Source organism: Ochotona curzoniae, unplaced genomic scaffold (genome assembly GCF_017591425.1).
Source record: "Ochotona curzoniae isolate NIBS_2020 unplaced genomic scaffold, NIBS_Ocur_1.0 scaffold_4701, whole genome shotgun sequence".
Lineage (NCBI taxonomy): Eukaryota > Metazoa > Chordata > Mammalia > Lagomorpha > Ochotonidae > Ochotona > Ochotona curzoniae.
The window spans coordinates 62,223,121-62,242,724 of record NW_024467122.1 but is presented as its reverse complement, the minus strand read 5'-3'; the positions used below and the strand labels follow the sequence as shown (position 1 = coordinate 62,242,724).

Below are 19,604 nucleotides of genomic sequence, written 5' to 3'. Positions count from 1 at the left end.
AATAATAATAATAATAAAAACCCAGAAAGGTTTATTTATATGAAAGGCACATTGATATCCAGACAGGGAGAGACAAAGATCTTTCATCTGTTAGTTTACTTTCCCAAAGCCAGCAGCCAGGAACTCCCATCCTAGTCTCCACACAGGGAGCAGGTCAGGCATTTGGGCCACCCTCCCCTACCATCCCAGGTATATTAGCAGAAGGGCAGATAAGAAGTGGAGTACCCAGAACCTGTACTACTGCTCCTACACGGCACACTGAAATTGAAAGTGACTTAACATGTTGTAACACAACATTAGCTCCCTGACTCAGTTTTAACATCGCTATTTGTATTATTCAATTGAACAATAGGGATATTAAAACCATGTGTAGCAATAACAGTGATAAAAGGAACATGAACAATCTCAGGTGTTTACAAGCAATTAGTCTCTTATGGATGAACGATAAATGAATCACATCACAAGAACTTAATGAGAAAGATACAATTAGGAAGTGCAAAAGGCAAATCTCACAGGAAAAATAATTAGATTTGACACCATAAAACTGCAAATTGAAACAAGAGTGAGCCATTTCCTCAGAGGATGAGCAAAACATCCCTTAGCCATGTCAGTATTGAGCATCACAAAAAACTTGTCAGGACAATTCTGTGGGATTAAGGCTGAATTTCATTTCTGTTTTTCAGCCACCGATTCCAGATTCCACCCTGCCAGTGTGCAGCATGGGGGCAACAGGTGATGACTTGAATACTCGGGTGCTCCCTACTCAAGTGGAGGACATAGATTGAGTTCCTATCCCTGATTTCAGCCACACCTGCTCTAGTTGATGAGCATTAGGCGAGTGACTGAGTGAGCCGATGGGAGTCCTCTCTGCCTCATGTAACTATGACTTTAAAGGTGTACAGCAACCGGTTCTGTGTATAAACCAAAATTGAAATGTCAATGAAGTAGTCAGAGGATGCGGTTAAGAACTTGCATTTTCAATTCCATAATGTTGTAAATTGATGTTGATGTTATGTTGTGGCTTTTAATTGATCGGGATGATATTCTGCCAGCTCTGCTTTCAGACCAGAGATGGTCTCCCCAAGAAACAGTTGAATTTATCTGGACAACAAGATGCTGGACTCTATGCTTGCAATGAAAGAATTTTAACTGAACTTGAACTGTAATACTGCAACAAGGTGGAGGAATCCACCATGAGGGGAGGGTATGGGAAGGGGTTGGGGGAAACCCAGAGCCTATGAGACAGTGTCACATAATGCAATGTAATCAATAAAAAAAAAAAAAGAAAAAGAAAAAAATGCAAAATGCATCTCAATGAAAAATGCCAAACAGATGTTAAAAAATGTAAGTTGATTTAAATAAAACTGTATTCTATAAGAAGTATGTATTTCTAAATGTGTATGGGTGTTAAGTACATGTTCATAAAGGAAGTTGGTTTGCTTTTACAATTTGGCTTTCCAATCATGTTTACCTAATTCAGACTTTAACTGAACATTAAAAGAAAACAAACAAACAAACAAACAAAAACAGTTGTGCAAACCTCATGACAGAACTAAATTCTTCTTTCCTTGCCCCATACTATCCAATCCTCAACTCTGAGGAAGACTGGTTTTTAAATCTTAGATCAGCTTTTAGCCAGTTTTCATATGAAAATATAGTGCATTATTATTTGTTTTATTGCAACTGAGGAGTAAAATACAAAATATACTAGGAATGCTTCATGGCTCTAAAATAAATGGGATGAGGCTGATTATTTACAAAAAAAAAAAAAAAAAAAAAGAAAAGAAAAAAATGACAACAATAGGGTTATATAAGTTGATTATGCAGTAGCTTTCTGTGTTTTTGTTTGTTACGTTTTTATTTATTTGTTCTTTCTGCATACAGGAATAAAATTTGTAAGAACAGTGAAATAATCAACAAAAGGCATTAAAAAAAAACTATAGCATTAGGATTTTATTATTTCATTTTCCCTAAAGAAACGTTCATTTGAAAAGGCAGAATAGGGCTGGCATGGTGGCTCAACAGGCTAATCCTCCATCTGCAAGTGCTGGCTGGTGGCCCAAGGCCGTGGGCCCCGTACCCATGTGGAAGATTTTGAAGAAGTTCCTGGTTAAAGAGCTTCAGACCAACCCAGTTTTGAATGTAGTGACCATTTGGGGAGTGAACCAGTAAATGGAAAGCCCTTTTGTGTCTTCCTTTTCTCTTTAATTCTGACTTTCAAGTAAAATAAATGAAATCTAAAATAACAATGAAACAGTCCAATATACTACGTGTCTATATGTCTACATCTATATTTTAAAGCACAATCAGGCTCAATTAGTAGAAAACTTTTCCTGATGACACAGTGTTCCTGGAATGCTTTTTTTCCCAGCCTTTCCTCAAATTATTGCTTAAATTTGGTGTCAGCCAACTTTTTCTACAAAGGACTAGATAGCAAATCTTTTCAGAGTTGTGGGCAAAATAGCCTTTCCGGTAACTCCTCAAACCGGCCAGTGTAACTTGAAGTAGATACACATGATAGGTCTGTAGACCTGAATGCAGAGTGCCAGGATTCCTGTTAATTTTTTTATGAAAATCAGCTGCAGCCTCATTGGCTCATGGGCCCTAGTTTGGTGACTCTTGACTAAATCCTATGTTAAAATCTTATCACATATTCAGTGCTTAATTAATATATGCAAATTTATTAACTGAGTCTTTCTGAGTCTAGGCCATACAACAAACTTTCTTTAGGAACTTTGCCTCTGTCTACTTGCAAATCAGAGAAGATATGTAAATTTTTTTTTTAATATATGAACCCTAACATTGGTGTGGCATAATAAAAAAAACATAATTCTGAAGTCAAACCTTCATATGTCTCCCAAGAAGGATGCTAGAGGATTAAATGAGGTGAGAATATATAAAAATTCCAACACAGTATCAAAGCATAGCCAGCAGTTTAGTTCATAAATACATGGCACTCTCCAAACTTGGCAAGTATTTTGACCCACGTTAAGTGAGTGAGGATTAACACCTGGATACTGACAAATACCTTGTTCTGCCTCTAGACGAGACCTTGATATCTTTTTGTGAGGACTCATCATCTGATTTCATGTCATCTGACGAAGGAGGTTCATGAAGATTTTCATCCTTCTCTTTGTTTTCAGTCTTGATTTCTGTGGGAACAACAGTTCCAGACTGACTTTGCAAGCCACCTAACAGAAAAGTAAAGGAAACATAAAATAAATGACCAGACACTAACAAGCTTTTTGGATAGTAAAGTATTCTAATTGTTACTGGGCTGTGATGGAAATCTGAAGATGGCTGAAAGTATGCTTTTTTTTTTTAAAGATTTATTTATTTTACTTGAAAGTAAAAGATACAGAGTGAGACAGTCAGAGAGGTCTTCCATCTGCTGCTACTAGCCACAGCTAGGTGCTTCTTCTGGGTCTCCCACATGGGTTATCAGGGTTCCAAGGAATTGGGCCATCCTCTGCTACCTTGCCAGGCCATAAACTGGATCAGATATAAAGTAATGGGCCCAGTGCAGCAGCTTAGTGGCTGAAGTCCTTACTGTGCATGTGCTGGGACTCCATATGGCCACCAGTTATTGTCTCCATCCCATGCAGCTCCCTGCTTGTGGCCTAGGAAAGCAGTAGGGGACAGTTTAAATACTTGGGACCTTCACCAACATGGGAGACCAGAAAAAGTTCCTGATAGGCTCAGCTGCGGCTGTCGCGGCCACTTAGGGAGTAAACCAGTGGATGGAAGATCTTTTCTGTCTCTCCTTCTCTGTAAATCTGACTTCCCAATAAAAATAAATAAACCTTTAATAAATCAACAAATGGGGCCCAGCATTGTAGCCTAGTGGCTAAAGTCTTCTCCTTGTAACTGCCAGGTTCTCATACGGGCGTTGCTTTGTGTCCCGTCTACTCCACTTTCCATCCAGTTCCCTGCCAGTGGCCTGGGAAAGCAGGAGAAGATAGCCCACATGTGCACGCACATGTGGGAGGCCTGGAAGAGGCTCTGGGCTCCTGGCTTCAGATTGGCACAGCTCTGGCTGCTGGGGCTGCTTGGGGAATGAATCAGCAGACGAAAGATCTTCCTATCTGCCTCTGCTCCTTTTGTAAATCTGACGTTCTAATAAAATAAATCTTAAAGACAAAAACTGTGCATGACTTCAAAATCTGTGCACCAAAATTAACATTAAGAATTATTTTTCCATGAGCTTTTTGAATTTCCCTCACCCAGCTAAGTGGGCCAAATGGAACTTGAAGTTCTTAGTCACACAGTAAAACTTCTGTTTGGAATTCCCCCACCCAAGATGGCTTGATTCATAGATGCCAGTATGGCTATGAGAAAGGTGACAGTGTTCCAAAAGATTCTCTGCATTGCTGCTGGAATCCCACAAATAGTTACCTCGATAATTTTCTTGCGTTTTATGGTTCAGGTCTGCACTTGAAGCAGTAACAGTACTAGACAAGACTGAATGATTGCCATTGAGACTGACAGAATCTTCTCGATGAGTTCCAACCTAAAGCACAACAGACACAAAAACATCATGAGAGCAGTGACTACCCGAATTCTTTCACTTGGTGTAGTAGAGAAAACAGTATTATCAACTTATTTGAATTTAGCAATTGTTTCTAGATGTTTCTTCTCTAGGTTCTGGGGTGAGTGTGAAAATACTCAAACCAAAAATGCTAATTTTATAAGAAATGAAAATTCTAGCTTTTAGATTTCAAATTTCACATAGGGTTGTTATAAGACAAGAAAAAGAGCAGAGTCAGAGCAGACCATAAGCTATGGATATCCATGCATTACAGGATATGTCACTGATTCTACGTAATGACTCTAAGAACCTCATTCATCTGGCACCCAAACATATTCTACAGAAAACTGCATTTAGCAAAACACTTCCACATTCCAAGAAGTAACGGTATTTAACTAGCCCCGACACCTGCTTCCAAAGAAATAATATACAATCTTACTATTCTGGTTTCCCCAACATAATCTGAAGACAAGCAAATGTTATACAGAAAATAAAGTGAGTATTAAAAAGGCTTGGCATTGTTAAGGCAACAAAACTGCCACATGGTTTTATTCTCAGTTTTAATGAAAATTGCACAACTTGAAGTTAGCTTGAAAGAGGGGAGTAAAGAATGCAAACATTACCAGACATTAATATCTTGCAATGGTTTTAGAAAAATTTGCTAGAGAAGATTTTTTCTTACGACAGTAGCAGATGTATCAATCAGATGATTAAGTCAATGATTAAACAGATTTACAGCCTGGAGTAATACATGAAAACTGCTGCTTTTCAATAAATCCTTCAAACCTAGTAAACTGTAAAGTTTTGAGTCCGTTTTGAGTAATTAATAGAGCATTTATCTTTGATGTGTCTGTATGGAGTTTACCCTAAGAGAAGTAAATATCCCTATGTACCTTTATCTCTCGGCTTCCTGCAAGCAAGAAAAGAGGAATTCAAGCTAAGTTTTCAGCAGCATACGCTACTTGGCAGGAGATCAATTCTTCCTCCACAATTTCTTTCTTCTTCTTTTCCCTTTCTCTTTTTAGAGAGCTTCCACCTCCTGGTGCAGCCCCCAAATGGCTGCAACTGCCATCCTTTGCTCCTTTCCCAGGCTACAAGCAGAGTGCTGGGTTGGAAATAGAGCAGCTGGGACATGAGCCAGTGCCCAAGTGGGATGTGCTGCTTGGAGGTGGAGGATTAGCCAGTTGAGCCAATGCACTGATCTTTCATTTTTCATTTTTTTTAAAAAGGCTATTTTTTTCTGTTTTTCAAAAAACATTTATTTTTATTTGAAAAGTAGAATTACAGAGACAGAAGGAGTAACAGAGAGATCTTCTATTTGTTGGTCCACTCCTCAAAAGGCTATAACAGAACAAGCTGGGACAAGCTGAAGTCAGGAGCCCACAATTTTCCCTGTTCTCCCCTGTGAGTGGCTGAGGTCTAAAGCGATTGAAGCACTTTAAGCCATCCTCAGCTGCTTTCTCAGGTGCATTAGCACGGAGCCATATTGGAAGTAGAGCAGCCAGGTTTTGAACTGGTTACATGTATGGGATTCCACTGTTGCAGGCATAGGCTTAAATGGCTATGCCACAATGCCAGTCCCCTTTTAGGGGGGTTTATTTGTTATTCGTTTGAAAAAGAAGAGTTACAGAAGGAGAGACAGAAAGACAGAGAGACAGTGAATATGACTATCTTCCATCTGTCACTTTGCTCTCCAAATGGCTGCAATGGCCAGGCTGGAGCAGATGCTAGAGCTTCTGTGAGTCTCACACATGGGTTCAGAGGTCCAAGTATTTGGATCATCTTCTGCTTTATTCCCAACCACATTAGCAGAGAGCTGGACCCAAAGTGGAGTAGCTGGTTCTTGAACAGGCACCCATAAGAGATACAGATGTTGTAGGTGGATCTTAAGCCTGCTATGCCAACCACAATTTCTAAGAAATGTTTTCCATTTTCCTTTATCCTTAACACATTTTAAAAAACGCTCTTAAGCTATCCTACAGAAAGTTTAAAAATCATCTGAGGATAAGTCATGGCTGAGGATTATTTAGGTCTCTGCTACTTGGATATCAAGAAGGTGTTCTCAAAACCACACAACTGCAACACGCACTAGCTGGGAGAGGATCACAGAAACTATGGAACATTCCCACCCTTTTTCCCACTTCTGCATGGGATTCCCCCCTACATTTGGGGAACATAGTGAAGGGGCAGGTGTTTCCATCCAGCACAGCACAGGGAGTGGATTACAAGTCTGCCTCTGGCCCCCTGATTCTATCTTCCAGGGAGCAGCAGTGGAAACTCAGGAAAAGGAAATTTAAAAAGTAAAACTAGTAAAAACAAAAAAAATGGCCTGTGAAAATTATATTTGAGAAGTAAAAAAAAGTTTCAAGAAATTCTTTCTCAAGGACATCCTTGACATTTCAATTTTAACACTTGAGGATGCTTTCTTGCTAACTGTGAACTACCCAATGATAAGAGAAGATCAGTTTAAAATCCCACTTTTTTCCAGAATCCCATTTTACAAAAATAGAAAAGGGATAAACATTATGTAACAGAAAATTCTTTGAAATCTTAAAAGCCTAGTTTTATTTTAAAGATAAAATAACAGTAGAAGAGTTTGGCTGAGAAAATCACAGGGTGAAGTGAAAGTCAAGATTGCAGTGTGTGTAATGATGCAGAATTTAAGCTGCTCATGATCTGCTAACTCTCTTCTTATCTAGTACTATAGAACTATTAATTTGAATGTCTTTTAAAATGAATTGCATCACACTACACAAATGAAACAATTTACAACTATGGAAGATAGGGCATTGCTTTCACTCAGTTAAGTGGTGATGCATCTGCTAAATTCTGCTTTCCTTTGCTTATATTAATATAGCAATTCTTTACTTTTCCTGAAACTAGTAAAAAAAAAAATGTTGCATCACTCTCTAACAAAAAGCTTGGGAGACACAGGTTCATTACCTAAGTGACAAATCTTACGAATTGTGCCTTTAAGAAGACTCAGAAAGGGTGATTTATTTTGAGATATAAACACCAGCATATATTTTTGCTTCTATGAAACACTACAAAATATTTTATTTCACACCAACATGCAATGATTGGCCTCCAAAGGAAGAAATTCAATGCGCATACACAGCAGAAATACAGCCTTTAAGGAACAGTTTCAGCCCAGCAGAGAGCCTGAAGTCTGCAGTTTCTCTTGTTAATGAACTTAGCAGAAACTTTTTCTTTGTAACTCGATTCCCCTTGCAAATGGTCCTCATATATTTTCAGGAGAATTTGACTTTCACAGTTCTTAGAGTTCCCTTTAACTCTTGCTCACCCTGGTTCTCATGTCCCTCCTTTAATCTGCAGTTTCACATTGAAATGGCTCTTTCTACACACACAACAGGTGTATAAACAGCTCTTTGTCTAAGTAGCTGGATAGGACCCTGTTTAATTGTTCACCTCGTTAGCATACAGCTGACAGGCTGCTGTGACTGGGGGAGTAGCAGGCAAGGGCAAACTGCTAGAGGCTGCTAGGGATCTAAATTAAAATTATTATGAAGAGCTCATTTCAGAATAAAAGTCTCATCCCATTAAATCACAACACCCTGCATCCAGAATCTGTGTATGCCTTTACTTTGTGAGAGCACCTAACAAGAAACTTCGTTTTACTGAATTTAGCCAACTAAAAGACTGAGAAGGACTTAGTGTGATTTCCAACAATTCTAAATTCTGTCCTAAGAATTTGTTTAATTTGTACAATCCACTGAATGCTAATGATTTAAATCAGTCATTATTAATCTATAGAAATGATCTTGAAGTACTGTCTAAGCTATGGTATTTTGTTTATCCAAACTAGAATTTTGGCTAGAAAATTGGTAAGTATTCTTCTGTGTTTCCTTTTAAAGGATACTTTCAGACATGTATAATCTCCATGGCTCTCAAACTTTAAAATTGTAAAAACTGTATCCTTGAGAAAGTATCACCAGAATGAATGACAATAGTTAGATGCAAAATTCTATTCAGTTGTAACCTAGATGTATTGCTCTGCCGTGTACATATCTGTACTACTAAAATTAAATTTTGCCCAAGGGCCCGGCGGCATGGCCTAGCAGCTAAAGTCCTCACCTTGAACGTGCCGGGATCCCATATGGGCACCAGTTCTAATCCCAGCAGCTCCACTTCCTATTCAGCTCCCTACTTGTGGCCTGGGAAAGCAGTCGAGGACAGCCCAAAGCTTTGGGACCCTGCACCCACGTGGGAAACCCAAAAGAAGTTCCTGGCTCCAGGCTTGGGATCGGCATAGCATCAGGCGTTGCACTCACTTGGGGAGTGAATTATCGGATGGAAGATCTTCCTCTGTCTTTCCTCCTCTCTGTATATCTTACTTTCCAACAAATTAATAAATCTTTAAAAAATTTTTTTTGCCCAAATGGAAGGTTACAATGATTCTACTCTGTTGCAATCGGATCATTCCCTCTGATAAGTAGTACAAACGCTGCGGAAATTCTGAATATATACTCTATTCAGTTGTTAGTCCTTAAAGTCTCTTCAAAACTAGCAAGAATATAGTTTTCTCTAACGGCCTTAAATTTTGGAGAACAGACATGATTTACACTTAAAAATCATTACTTTAGGCGATTTTAAATTCTGCAACATAGTATTTCTTACTGTGCTCTTATAACAAGAACATTCTAGCACTCCTACAACAGAAAAAAACAAGAAATAAACTCAAAAAATGGCCCAGCACGGTAGTCTAGCGGCTAAAGTTCTTGCCTTGCATGGGCCGGGATTCCATCTGTTTGTGTCCTGGTGTCCCTGCTTCCCATCCAGCTCCCTGGGAAAGCAGATGAGGACAGCCTAAGCCTTGGGACCCTGCACCCAGCTGGGAGACCAGGAAGAAGTTCCTGGCTCCTGGCTTCAGATAGGATTAACTCCCGCCGTTGCGGTCACTTGGGGAGTGAATCATCGGACAGAAGATCTTCCTTTCTTCGTCTCTTCTCCTCTCTATATATCTAGATAGCCTTCCAATAAAATAAATATTAAAAAAAAACTTTAAAAAAACCCCAAGAGAACTGATTTGATTAAATTTCCTTAGGACAAGTGATGATGAAGTCAAAAGACAGGACGGCTGGAATATTATACTATGCTTGCACAATAAACAAGAATTTTTAAAGATTTTCACAAGTCCAAATGGCAAACAAACATATGAAAAAATGTTCCAGCTCCCTAGCAATAAGGGAAATCCAAATTAAAACATCGATGAGGTACCACCTAACACCAGTAAGATTGGCCCACATAAACAAGAACACCAACGACGCTTGCTGGCGAGGATGCGGGGAAAAGGGAACCCTACTCCACTGCTGGTGGAGCTGCAAATTGGTACAGCCTTTATGGAAATCAGTCTGGAGAACACTCAAACAACTCAAAATCTGCATACCATATGACCCAGCAATAGCACTCCTAGGAATATATCCAAAACACCTGTTTTACAACAAACCAACATGCATCCCTATGTTCATTGCAGCACAATCAGTAATTGCAAAAACATGGAAGCAACCGAAATGCCCATCAGCAGAAGATTGGATAAGAAAGCTTTGGTTCATCTACTCCATGGAATACTACTCAGCTATTAAAAAAAACAAAATGCAGTTCTTTGTGGCTAAATGGGCACAACTGGAAACTATAATGCTAAGAGAAATGAGCGAATCCCAAAAGATTAGATACCACATGTTTGCCTTGATTTAACCTGTAATTTTTTGTTTGGTTGTTTGTTATTTTTTGAACCTGTCATTGATACTGTCTCAACCCAGATGTTTCGAAGAAGGGAACTTGCATTATTTTTGACATATTGTTTACCCAATACTATGTCAATTAATTCCATAATGTTGTATATTGATACTGAGGCCTTGTTGGGGCTTTTAACTGACCGGATCTTTACTCTGTTAGACCTATCTTCAGACCATAGAAGGTCTCCCCAAGAGGCCACTGAACTTATCTGGACAATAAGACGCTGAACTTTATGCTAGGCAAGTGTTTGCAAGCAATGAATCTCAACTGAACTTGAACTATGGTTATGCAACAAGGTGGAGGAATCCACCATGGGGGGAGGGGTATGGGAGGGGTGGGGGGAATCCCCAGTGCCTATAAAACTGTACTACATAATACAATGTAAGCAACAATTTAAAAAAAAATTAAATAAAAAAAAAAAGAAAGAAATTCTGAAATATCAAAAAAAAAAAAAAAAAAAAGATTTTCATCGAACTTCCATTATCTGATTTCACTTGTTTTGGTCTGAAGTTGAAGTCACTGTCTGAATGAGGAATAACAGGACTTCTTCTTGTAGGTGCCATCATGGAATGATCTTGCTGAGCCTAGGTACTGAGATACTACAGCCACAACAATACATGATGTACAATAACTTTAAATTGCTGGGACTTCTATTGCTCCAACAAAATTATTCCATTTTTCAGTTTCTTTACAATTTTTCTGTCAGCAGCTTATTCCAAAAGCTTTCCTCTTTCACTAAATAAATGAGAACAAACTAAAGTCAAATGCTAACATTTTAATAATTCTGAAACCTGCAATGTTATTATGAAATTTAAACAATACATTAGTATCATAAACTAATAAGAGCATCTGACAGAAATACTAAGCTTTATATTTGTTTTAGTAAAATATGGAGAAATACAACAAAAATATTGAAATGCAGTGGAACATTAAGTACAGTCAACATCATCCAAAAATAGAAGCAAGTAATAAAAAGATGACAGACTGGTCACAACAATTATATAGAAAAGAAAGGAGTTACTCATTTACTGCTTTCTTTTCTTAAATATCATTATGTTTGAGGGAAATTTAATTTTTATGCATATTAGCCACCTAATATGCATAAAGAGAATGTTAAAAGCCTTCTGTGATTGAAACCTCGCTTACTGATGTTAAAGGAAACAATCATGAATATTAAAGCTGTGTGTATTTGGTATCCTGCTAATAAATATTTTTGGCAGGTACTAGTCTTGTTATCTTGTGATAAAAAGGTTCATTTCTGGAATAGTCAAAAAATACTAGACAATTATTTCTCTTCTAAAAATCAGTCCTATCACAGTAGATGTTGTTAGAATGAAAAGCAGTGTAGACAGAAGTTTGTAACAACATAACCTTTCCCTCAAATGACACTGTCTTAATGTGTATCCAAGCAGACTGAAGACTACAAGTAGTTCTGATCACTAACCAGTCTGTAGAGCTGGCTGAGGGCTGAGCTTCTCTATTACTTTCTCCTTGCCATCAACTCCAATTCTTATTTCACAAAGTATTTTGACAACCCTTTAATATTCCAACGACTTTAAATTCCAACTTACTCATAAAACAAAATAAGATAAAATTTAGAGGATACAAGAAAACAGATTTATATTCTAATCATAAGCTGGAAAAGTATGACTCATGACTAAATCCTGGATAGTTTTTTTCCTAAGGAAAAAAAAGTCAATTTTTGTAAATAACAAAGCATTATTGTCTGGCCCTTTATAGAAAAAGTGTGTTTACTCTTTATCTGCATGTGAGGGAAGAAAGTACTATATTTAAATCCATCAAAAGTATGCTTACTTATATTAATATGTCCATTATCACAAAATCCCATTATAACAAAAATGTTATTTGAATGTACTGTGGAGTTTCATGTTTATCAGAATAATTCTACTCTGTGCAGGAAATAAATGGTAGGATGGAAAATACATTTTCAAGAAGCTAATCTTGGGCCCGGCGCAATGGCGCAGTGGTTAAGGTCCTCGCCTTGCAAGCCTGGGATCCCATATGGACGCCGGTTCTAATCCTGTCGGCCCCATTTCCCATCCAGCTCCCTGCTTGCGGCCCGGGAAAGCAGTTAAGGACAGCCCAAAGCTTTGGGACCCTGCACCCGCGTGGGAGACCTGGAAGAGGTTCCTGGCTTTGGATCGGCATAGCATCGGCTGTTGCGGCTCACTTGGGGAGTGAACCATCGGACAGAAGATCTTCCTCTCTTATATCCGCCTTTCCAATAAAAAAAAAAGAAGCTAATCTTGGGGCCAATGTTGTAGTATAGTTAGTTAAGCTGCCAGCATCCCATATTAAAGAGCTGATTCATGTCCCAGATACTTCATTTTAGACTCATCTCTCCTTTGAGCTGGCCCAAGTATTTAAGTCCCTATTACCCATACGAAGACGATCTAGACCGAGTTCTGGGCTCTCGGCATTGGCCTGGCCTAACCCAGGCCTCTGAAGCCATCAGGACAATGAATGAAAGAATGAAAAGACGTGAGAACTACTTCCCTGGGTGCAGGTGCTATGGCAGTAGGCAAAGCCACTGTTTGCAACACTGGCATCCCATAAGGATGGCAGCTCAAGTCCTGAATAAAGAGCTGTCTTTCTCTGTATCTCTCAAAAAAAAAAAAAAAATCTGTCTCTCTCTCATCTCCCCCAATCATTGTGCCTTTCAGATGAATGAATAATTTGGGGAAAATATTTAGATTTAAGTAAAATAAGCTAAATACACAATTTCCGTAATCGAGGGGCAGAGAGAGACAACGACACAGGGAGAGCTCCTACGCTCTGGCTCACTCTATAAATGCTTCCAACACCAGGGGCCAGGCCAGGACTAAAGCTGCGAGGTAGGAATTCATCCAGGTCTTCATATGGGTGCAGAGACCCACCTACTTGAACCATCTCGCCAGTGCTTCCCAAGGTTTGAGAAGCTCGAGTCAGGAGCTGGGACAAAGAAGCAAACCCGGCTTTGCTTAACTGTTAGACATCTTAACCGCTAGACCAAACACATGTTTCCATCAACTGTATTTGGAGCTAGAGGATACTTGACAAAAACTAATATTTCTGTGGTCATTCTGTAATTTTGGCAATGTAATCTCCATTACTATGCATTTAAAACAAATACTAACATATTCTTTGTGAAACAGTGTAATTTTCAGTCATAATCGAAGAGGAAAATACATAGGAGCCAAGGGGGGAACAATAAAAACAGGAAATTAATTTCTGGAGAAACCAGTAAATTCCAAAATCATACATCTTGCAAGCACATGAAACTGTTGTCTGTATTTCATCTCATTTTATTCTTTGCTCATTCTGCAAAAGCTGAGAAAGATGGGAGGGGTCAGCACTGTTGTATGGTGAGCTAAGCCAGAGATAATGACCCCAGCATCCCACATAGGTGCCAGTTCAATCCTTGGATGCTTCACTTCTGATCCAGCTCTTGCTAATGACAAAACAGTAAAAGATGGCCCAAATACTTGGGATCCTGCACCCATGTATAAAACCGGAAAGAACCTGTTGGCTTCAGCTTGACTCAGCCCAGGCTGTTGTGGCTGTTTGGGGAATGAACCAGAGGATGAACAATTGCTCTCTGACCCTGTCTCGTAACTCTAGTTTTCAAATTGATCAATCTAAACAAAAACAAAACAAAACAAATCAGAAAAGATGGGATATGAAATACCTGACACCTAACTAATGGTGTCTGATTTTGGTAGTTAGCACTTTGTATTCTGAGGAAAAGCCAGTAAGAAACAACTGAATTCCACCACTGAGTAGTTGTAATTGTGTTTAGATGTGTTAGCTGAAGTCTGTAAGCTGTCATCAGCTGTGTCCTTGAGATGGTTATAGGAACCGAAGACGTTCATACAAATGCTGAGTAACACCTTGGGTTTATTTGCTGGGGCAGTGATGTGCTGCTCAGACCTGGAAGAAGCTCCTGGCCCTTGGCTTTAGATCTCTTTCCCAGGTCCTAAGTAGAGAGCTGGACTGGAAGTGGAGCAGCTGAGACACAAACCTGCACCCATATGGAATGCTGGCACGACAATGGAGCATAAGCCTACCATCACACTGGCCCTACTGCTGTACTTGTGATCTAGCTCCATGCTAATGCACGTGGGAATGCAGCAGAATGTGCCCTTAAGAACCTGACTCTCGGGCCCGGCACGATAACGTAGTGGTTAAACAGTCCTTGCCTTGCACGCTCCAGGATCCCATTGGGTGCCGGTTCTAATCCTGGCAGCCCCGCCTCCTGTCCCTTCCAGCTCCCTGCTTGTGGCCTGGGAAAGCAGTTGAGGATGGGCCAAACCCTTGGGCCCTGAACCCTCATGGGAGACCCGGAAGAGCTCCTGGCTCCTGGCTTCGGATCAGTTCAGCTCCAGCTGTTGCAGTCACTTGGGGAGTGAACCATTGGACAGAAGATCTTCCTCTCTGTTCCTCCTCTCTGTATATCCGCCTTTCCAATAAAAATAAATCTTTAAAAAAAAAAAAGAAAAGAAGAAAGAACCTGACTCTCAGCCACCTACATGGAAGACTCATGGAATCACGAGCTCCTGGCTTCAGGCTCGCCGCATCCCAGCTCTACTGGCCATGTGAGGAATGAACTAGTGCATGTATAGTCTCTCTCTCCTTTGACCTTGCTTTCTGTTAGTAACTCTGCCTTTCAACTACAAAGCCTTTTTTTTTAAAGAGGTGAAGAACAGTAGTATAAATGCTGTAGCTGAGATTAACTTGGGATCTTAAAAATACAGATTTTTGATTATTCTTCTAAAGACACAATATTTCAGCAAATTATTTTGCAATTCTACATCCATATTTGTAACAAATGCCACCTCATTACTTTGTTATATATCTAGAAGTTTACTACCACTATTATATTTACAGCATCCTTCATATTTCTAGGAATTTATGAATTTTTAAATGCTTTCTAATGTGTTAGTTTACTAACAAGAGAAATTAGTTTAAAAGGAGGTTTTCAAGACTCTGACATTTCAAAAAAAATCTTGGTTGTTAATTCATGGAGGCATATAGTATACTCATGATACTAAAAAATACTTTCTTAGAAACCAAGCAGCTTTGTTTGATGTTTATCTTCAAGGCTTCAAATTGAATATAAATTGCTGGCTGACATGTGGCAAAAAATCTGGAACCAATCCTATTTTACAGAACCCAGGCCTTTAGCATTGGAGGTACCTAATTGTTATGATGATAGGTGAGAGTTAGCCTTGATCAAATAGTTGACAAAAACTATCTCAAAGCATGAAGCAAACCTTAAAAATATACCATAAACATGCACACATATGGGACCAGTTAAACAACAGGCTAAAGAAGAAACTCATTCTTTAAAAGACAATTTGGATAAAAAGTAAGACATTCAAAGAATTTTTTATGTGTATGGTTATAAAATTCTCCATTTTTTCCCGCCCTAAGAACTACCAAGGTTTTTAAAAGATAGACTGAATTATTTTCTCTGGAGACTAATCTAAACTTGTTTCCTTTCTTTGATACTTAATAGCCAATTCTAACCCCACCCTCAGCTTTTAAAATTTCATTTAGGAATAAAGCTTAAATTTGGACCAATACAAACTGGAGTTTCATATTCTTTCTGTTATTAAAAGCTGGTTCCAAATTATTAAATTTTTTAAAAATTTGGAATTCTTAAAATGCATTCTTGTTTTACCACTTTTGCTATCCAATTTCCTATCCTCTAACTCAAGATAAAAACTATTATGCTAACCATTACACATCTGGAAAAAATCCCAAGCTTATGTTAAAATGGTTTCCATAAAAAATTTCTACTTTTTCCACATGGTTATAGTAGTGTTTATGGGCCAACAGTCAGCAACGACCCTGAGCAACACAGCAAAGGACATTTAAAAAAATCCATATTGTTCTCTTTTCAAAAAGAAACATTCTTTTCCATAAAGATTTAATGAAAAGTTATTTAGGACAACAGGTATTTGTAGTCATTACCAAAACACATGAACATTATTTTACCATTGAGGCTGATCGGCTAGTTGTAACAAGGCTTGATCCTCCATAGTTTGAACTGAGGCTTCCAATGGGTGCACTGTGGGATGGTCCCAATAAACTGTGTATGTCACTGTGACCAGCAGGTAAACTGGTGGAAGGTCCCACAGCATGGTTCCGCAGCACATGGATAGCATCATCTAGTCTGTCTAAACGATCCTCCATTCGAGACTGCTGTTAAAGAATTGGAACAAACATGAAAGTTACTGCTGATATCTGTTACACTCATTAAATCACTGTTTCCCGCTTTGGAATATACAGAAGACAGTAAGTAAAATGCACTATCAAGTAGCTTAATAAGCAAGTACCTGCACTGCAAATCAACAAAATAAGAAGAGCTATGCTAAACTTCCAAATCTTCAGAAATAAATCCTTGTTTCTAAAGATGAATTTAACAATTTATTATATGGAATTTTATTATTATTTTTCTTAGCTTCACAAAAGATGAAGGTTATGTTGGAATTCAACTATAATTGACTTTAAAAAAGGGTAAGTGGTATTTTAAACTAATCTTCAAATGATGGCAATTTGGGTAAAGATCCTCAGATTTACCAAGTTTAAGTTACAATTGTAAGTGAATAAAGCTACCCATCTTAAATGGTAAACACAATCAGATACAGTCTTTGACAACACTGAGGAAATGACACTGTCTGTGGATACACACATGCCCCATACACAAATTTATTAGAATTTTAAAACCAAAAGCACATGCTAGTAGAGCTTTTAAAAAGATTCACTCTCAACAACATAAAAGGCAAAGTCTATTTTTATATATGGTTATAAAAACTGAAATGGTTAACTGTTTGATTTTAAAAGACTCTGGAGTCTGTACAGCTTGAAGATTTTAAATGGATAATGGGACGTAAAATTAATTGAAACACAAAAAAAGGCACCATCTAAAAGAAATAGTACCTCACAGACATCCTTTAAGAAGGACATTGCATCTTGCAAATGCTCGTGAAGTTGCTGCTCAACTCGATTTTTCTGGCAAAGTCAAGACAGAACAGGAGGCAAAGCACAGGTTAAGATTAACTCCAAAAGAGATGAGGAAATAGCTGTTGTGCACATCAGCATAACATGTTAGTAAAGTTAACGCGGAGACCTGAGAGATCTACTTGCATTAAGGTTTGAGAAGGCTTGGATTTGATCAGGGAGGTTATAAAGGTTAGCATCTAAACAGATCAGTTTGCTTATATTTGCTTGCAAAATACATGAGAATATACTTTAAACTTAAAATGCTGTTAGTGACAGAAAAAGAACATTCTACTTGAAACCTGAAATTACTGAACAACAGCATGATTCAGAAATCCATCAAATCATCATTATTTTGTTTTTATGATTCTTTGTAATTTGGGTTGGAAATGTAAACACACAAAAGTAACCATTGTTAACATTACAAAATCTTCATATTTGAGGACCTTGAAGGCCTTGTTAGCTAACATTTTACTTATATGAGTAACATATACTTTTTTTCTGTAAGAAAACATGGCAAAATATTTTTATGACAAAAATAATTGCTATTCACTTTAAATTTTTACTGGAGATAAAATAAATTACATACAATGTTATAAGGAAGAGTCAAAAAACCATATTGCTTTGCTGGATTTCATTCTGTTGCTTTCCCTCATTTCTTTTTCCTTCAAAATTTCCTCATATGTTTAAAACTTCAGGGGAAAAAATGAAGCTCTACATTTATCAAAAAAACAAAAATCTCTTAACACTACTTCAACACCAGCTGTCCTCATACCAGAAGCCTGATTCCCAAAGAACAAATGGTAAAAACCACACTCAATGTGTCTTGTATTTTTCAACTAAATCAGGCCATTTGTTAGCAAAGAATTTGTCTGTAATGCTATCCTGTTGTTTCTTCACTGTTATAGGATATGGTAAAAAAAAAAAAAGACAAGAAAAAGAGATGGAGAAAAGGGGGAGGAGGGAGAGAAAAGGACTCCATAATATCAAATAAAATCCAATAGGGCTTGCAAAAACCTGTAAGAGGCTCTTACCAGGGAGTGGAGCGAGTTTTCATAGCTTGGGGAAGAAGGAGCTTGCCCTCCAGGTCTGGGCCACTGACTGGTACCTGTTAAAACCCAAAAGTACCCGTACACCTGGATTAACTTAGTGATCCTGGCAATGTTCTACAGAAAGTGGTAATGATTATAAACACCTATAAGCAAGTTTACACGAAAATTTTTGTTCAGCCTTCAGTATAGTACTAGGTACTTATTATAAACCAAACACACTGGAGAACACCCTCTTCAATGTAGGGAGCAGAGAAATCAAAGAGGGAAAAAAAAACACTTTTAAATACAAGTACACTGACGTTTGTATACTCTTTAGACGTCGTCCAAATGTATATCTGGATTAAGTGTACTTTGAGCACAGTTTTTTCATTTTGCTCCCTCTCTTGCATATTTTATACAGTCTTTGATAATGCTACATTAACTGTCACCCAATTCTCTTCACCATGCACAACTTGTTTAATCACACATTATACCCTACTATTGCTGGGAATTCCGGATACTATTAGTAGATTATTATAAATAGTATTTCTTTTAAGTTTAATGCTTTTAAAGCTTTGAGAGGCAGAGTCATGGAGACAAGAAAGTCAGAAAGAGAAGTATCTTCCCAATCTTTCATACACTGGTTCATTCCCCAAATGGCTACAACAGCTGAGGTAGGGGCAGTAAAACCAGGAGCCAGGATCTTCATCTTGGTCTTCCACTTAAGTGGCAGAGGCCCAAGTACTTGGGCCAAATTCCTGTACTTTTCCAGATGCTTTGGCAGGGAGCTAAATAAGAAACTGAGCAGCTGGGACTCAAGCCAGCATCCACATGGGTTGCCTGTGATGCAAGCACCAGCTTAATGTGCTATACCACAGAGCAAACCATAATTTTTGCTTTCTTTAGTAGGGGAATATCTTTAAGGAAGGTAGGTAGCATTTTTAGTTAAAGGGTGTGAATTTATTTATAATCTTTAATTTACAGCTCCTGTTCCCACCCATCTCTGTAACTGTGACTTTCAGATAAACAAATCCTTAATCACTAAAAAACAAAAATAATTCAGATAGAAAAATAAAGAATATCATTAAGAAACAAGAATAAAAGATAAAAACCTAGATTTTACTCAAATGTTGCACAGAATTCAACGTTTTATGGTTCAGTCAAAATAGCCTTAAAAAGAAAAAGATTCAGGGCAAGTGTTGTGGCACAGCCAGTTAAGCTACTGCTAACAAAACATGCATCCCATACTGGAGTGTCCTGATTACACAGCTTCTGATCCAGTT

At 38.2% G+C, this 19,604-nt stretch overlaps 1 protein-coding gene across 15 annotated transcripts in view; it reads right to left on the bottom strand.

Annotated features, from left to right (window-relative positions):
- The window catches only part of TCF12 (transcription factor 12), a 318,581-nt gene that overhangs the window by 10,595 nt on the left and 288,382 nt on the right, over window positions 1-19,604 (bottom strand). For 7 of the 15 annotated variants that reach the window (XM_040969724.1, XM_040969726.1, XM_040969723.1 and 4 more), the window contains 5 exons: window positions 18,325-18,398; window positions 17,231-17,302; window positions 16,286-16,492; window positions 4,396-4,510; window positions 3,029-3,191 (listed from right to left, as the gene is read on the bottom strand). In XM_040969724.1, coding sequence (XP_040825658.1) covers window positions 3,029-3,191; window positions 4,396-4,510; window positions 16,286-16,492; window positions 17,231-17,302; window positions 18,325-18,398 — 631 coding nt within the window. The remainder of the gene's footprint in view (window positions 1-3,028; window positions 3,192-4,395; window positions 4,511-16,285; window positions 16,493-17,230; window positions 17,303-18,324; window positions 18,399-19,604) is intronic. The other 8 variants (XM_040969731.1, XM_040969730.1, XM_040969729.1 and 5 more) reach the window with 3 other exon arrangements.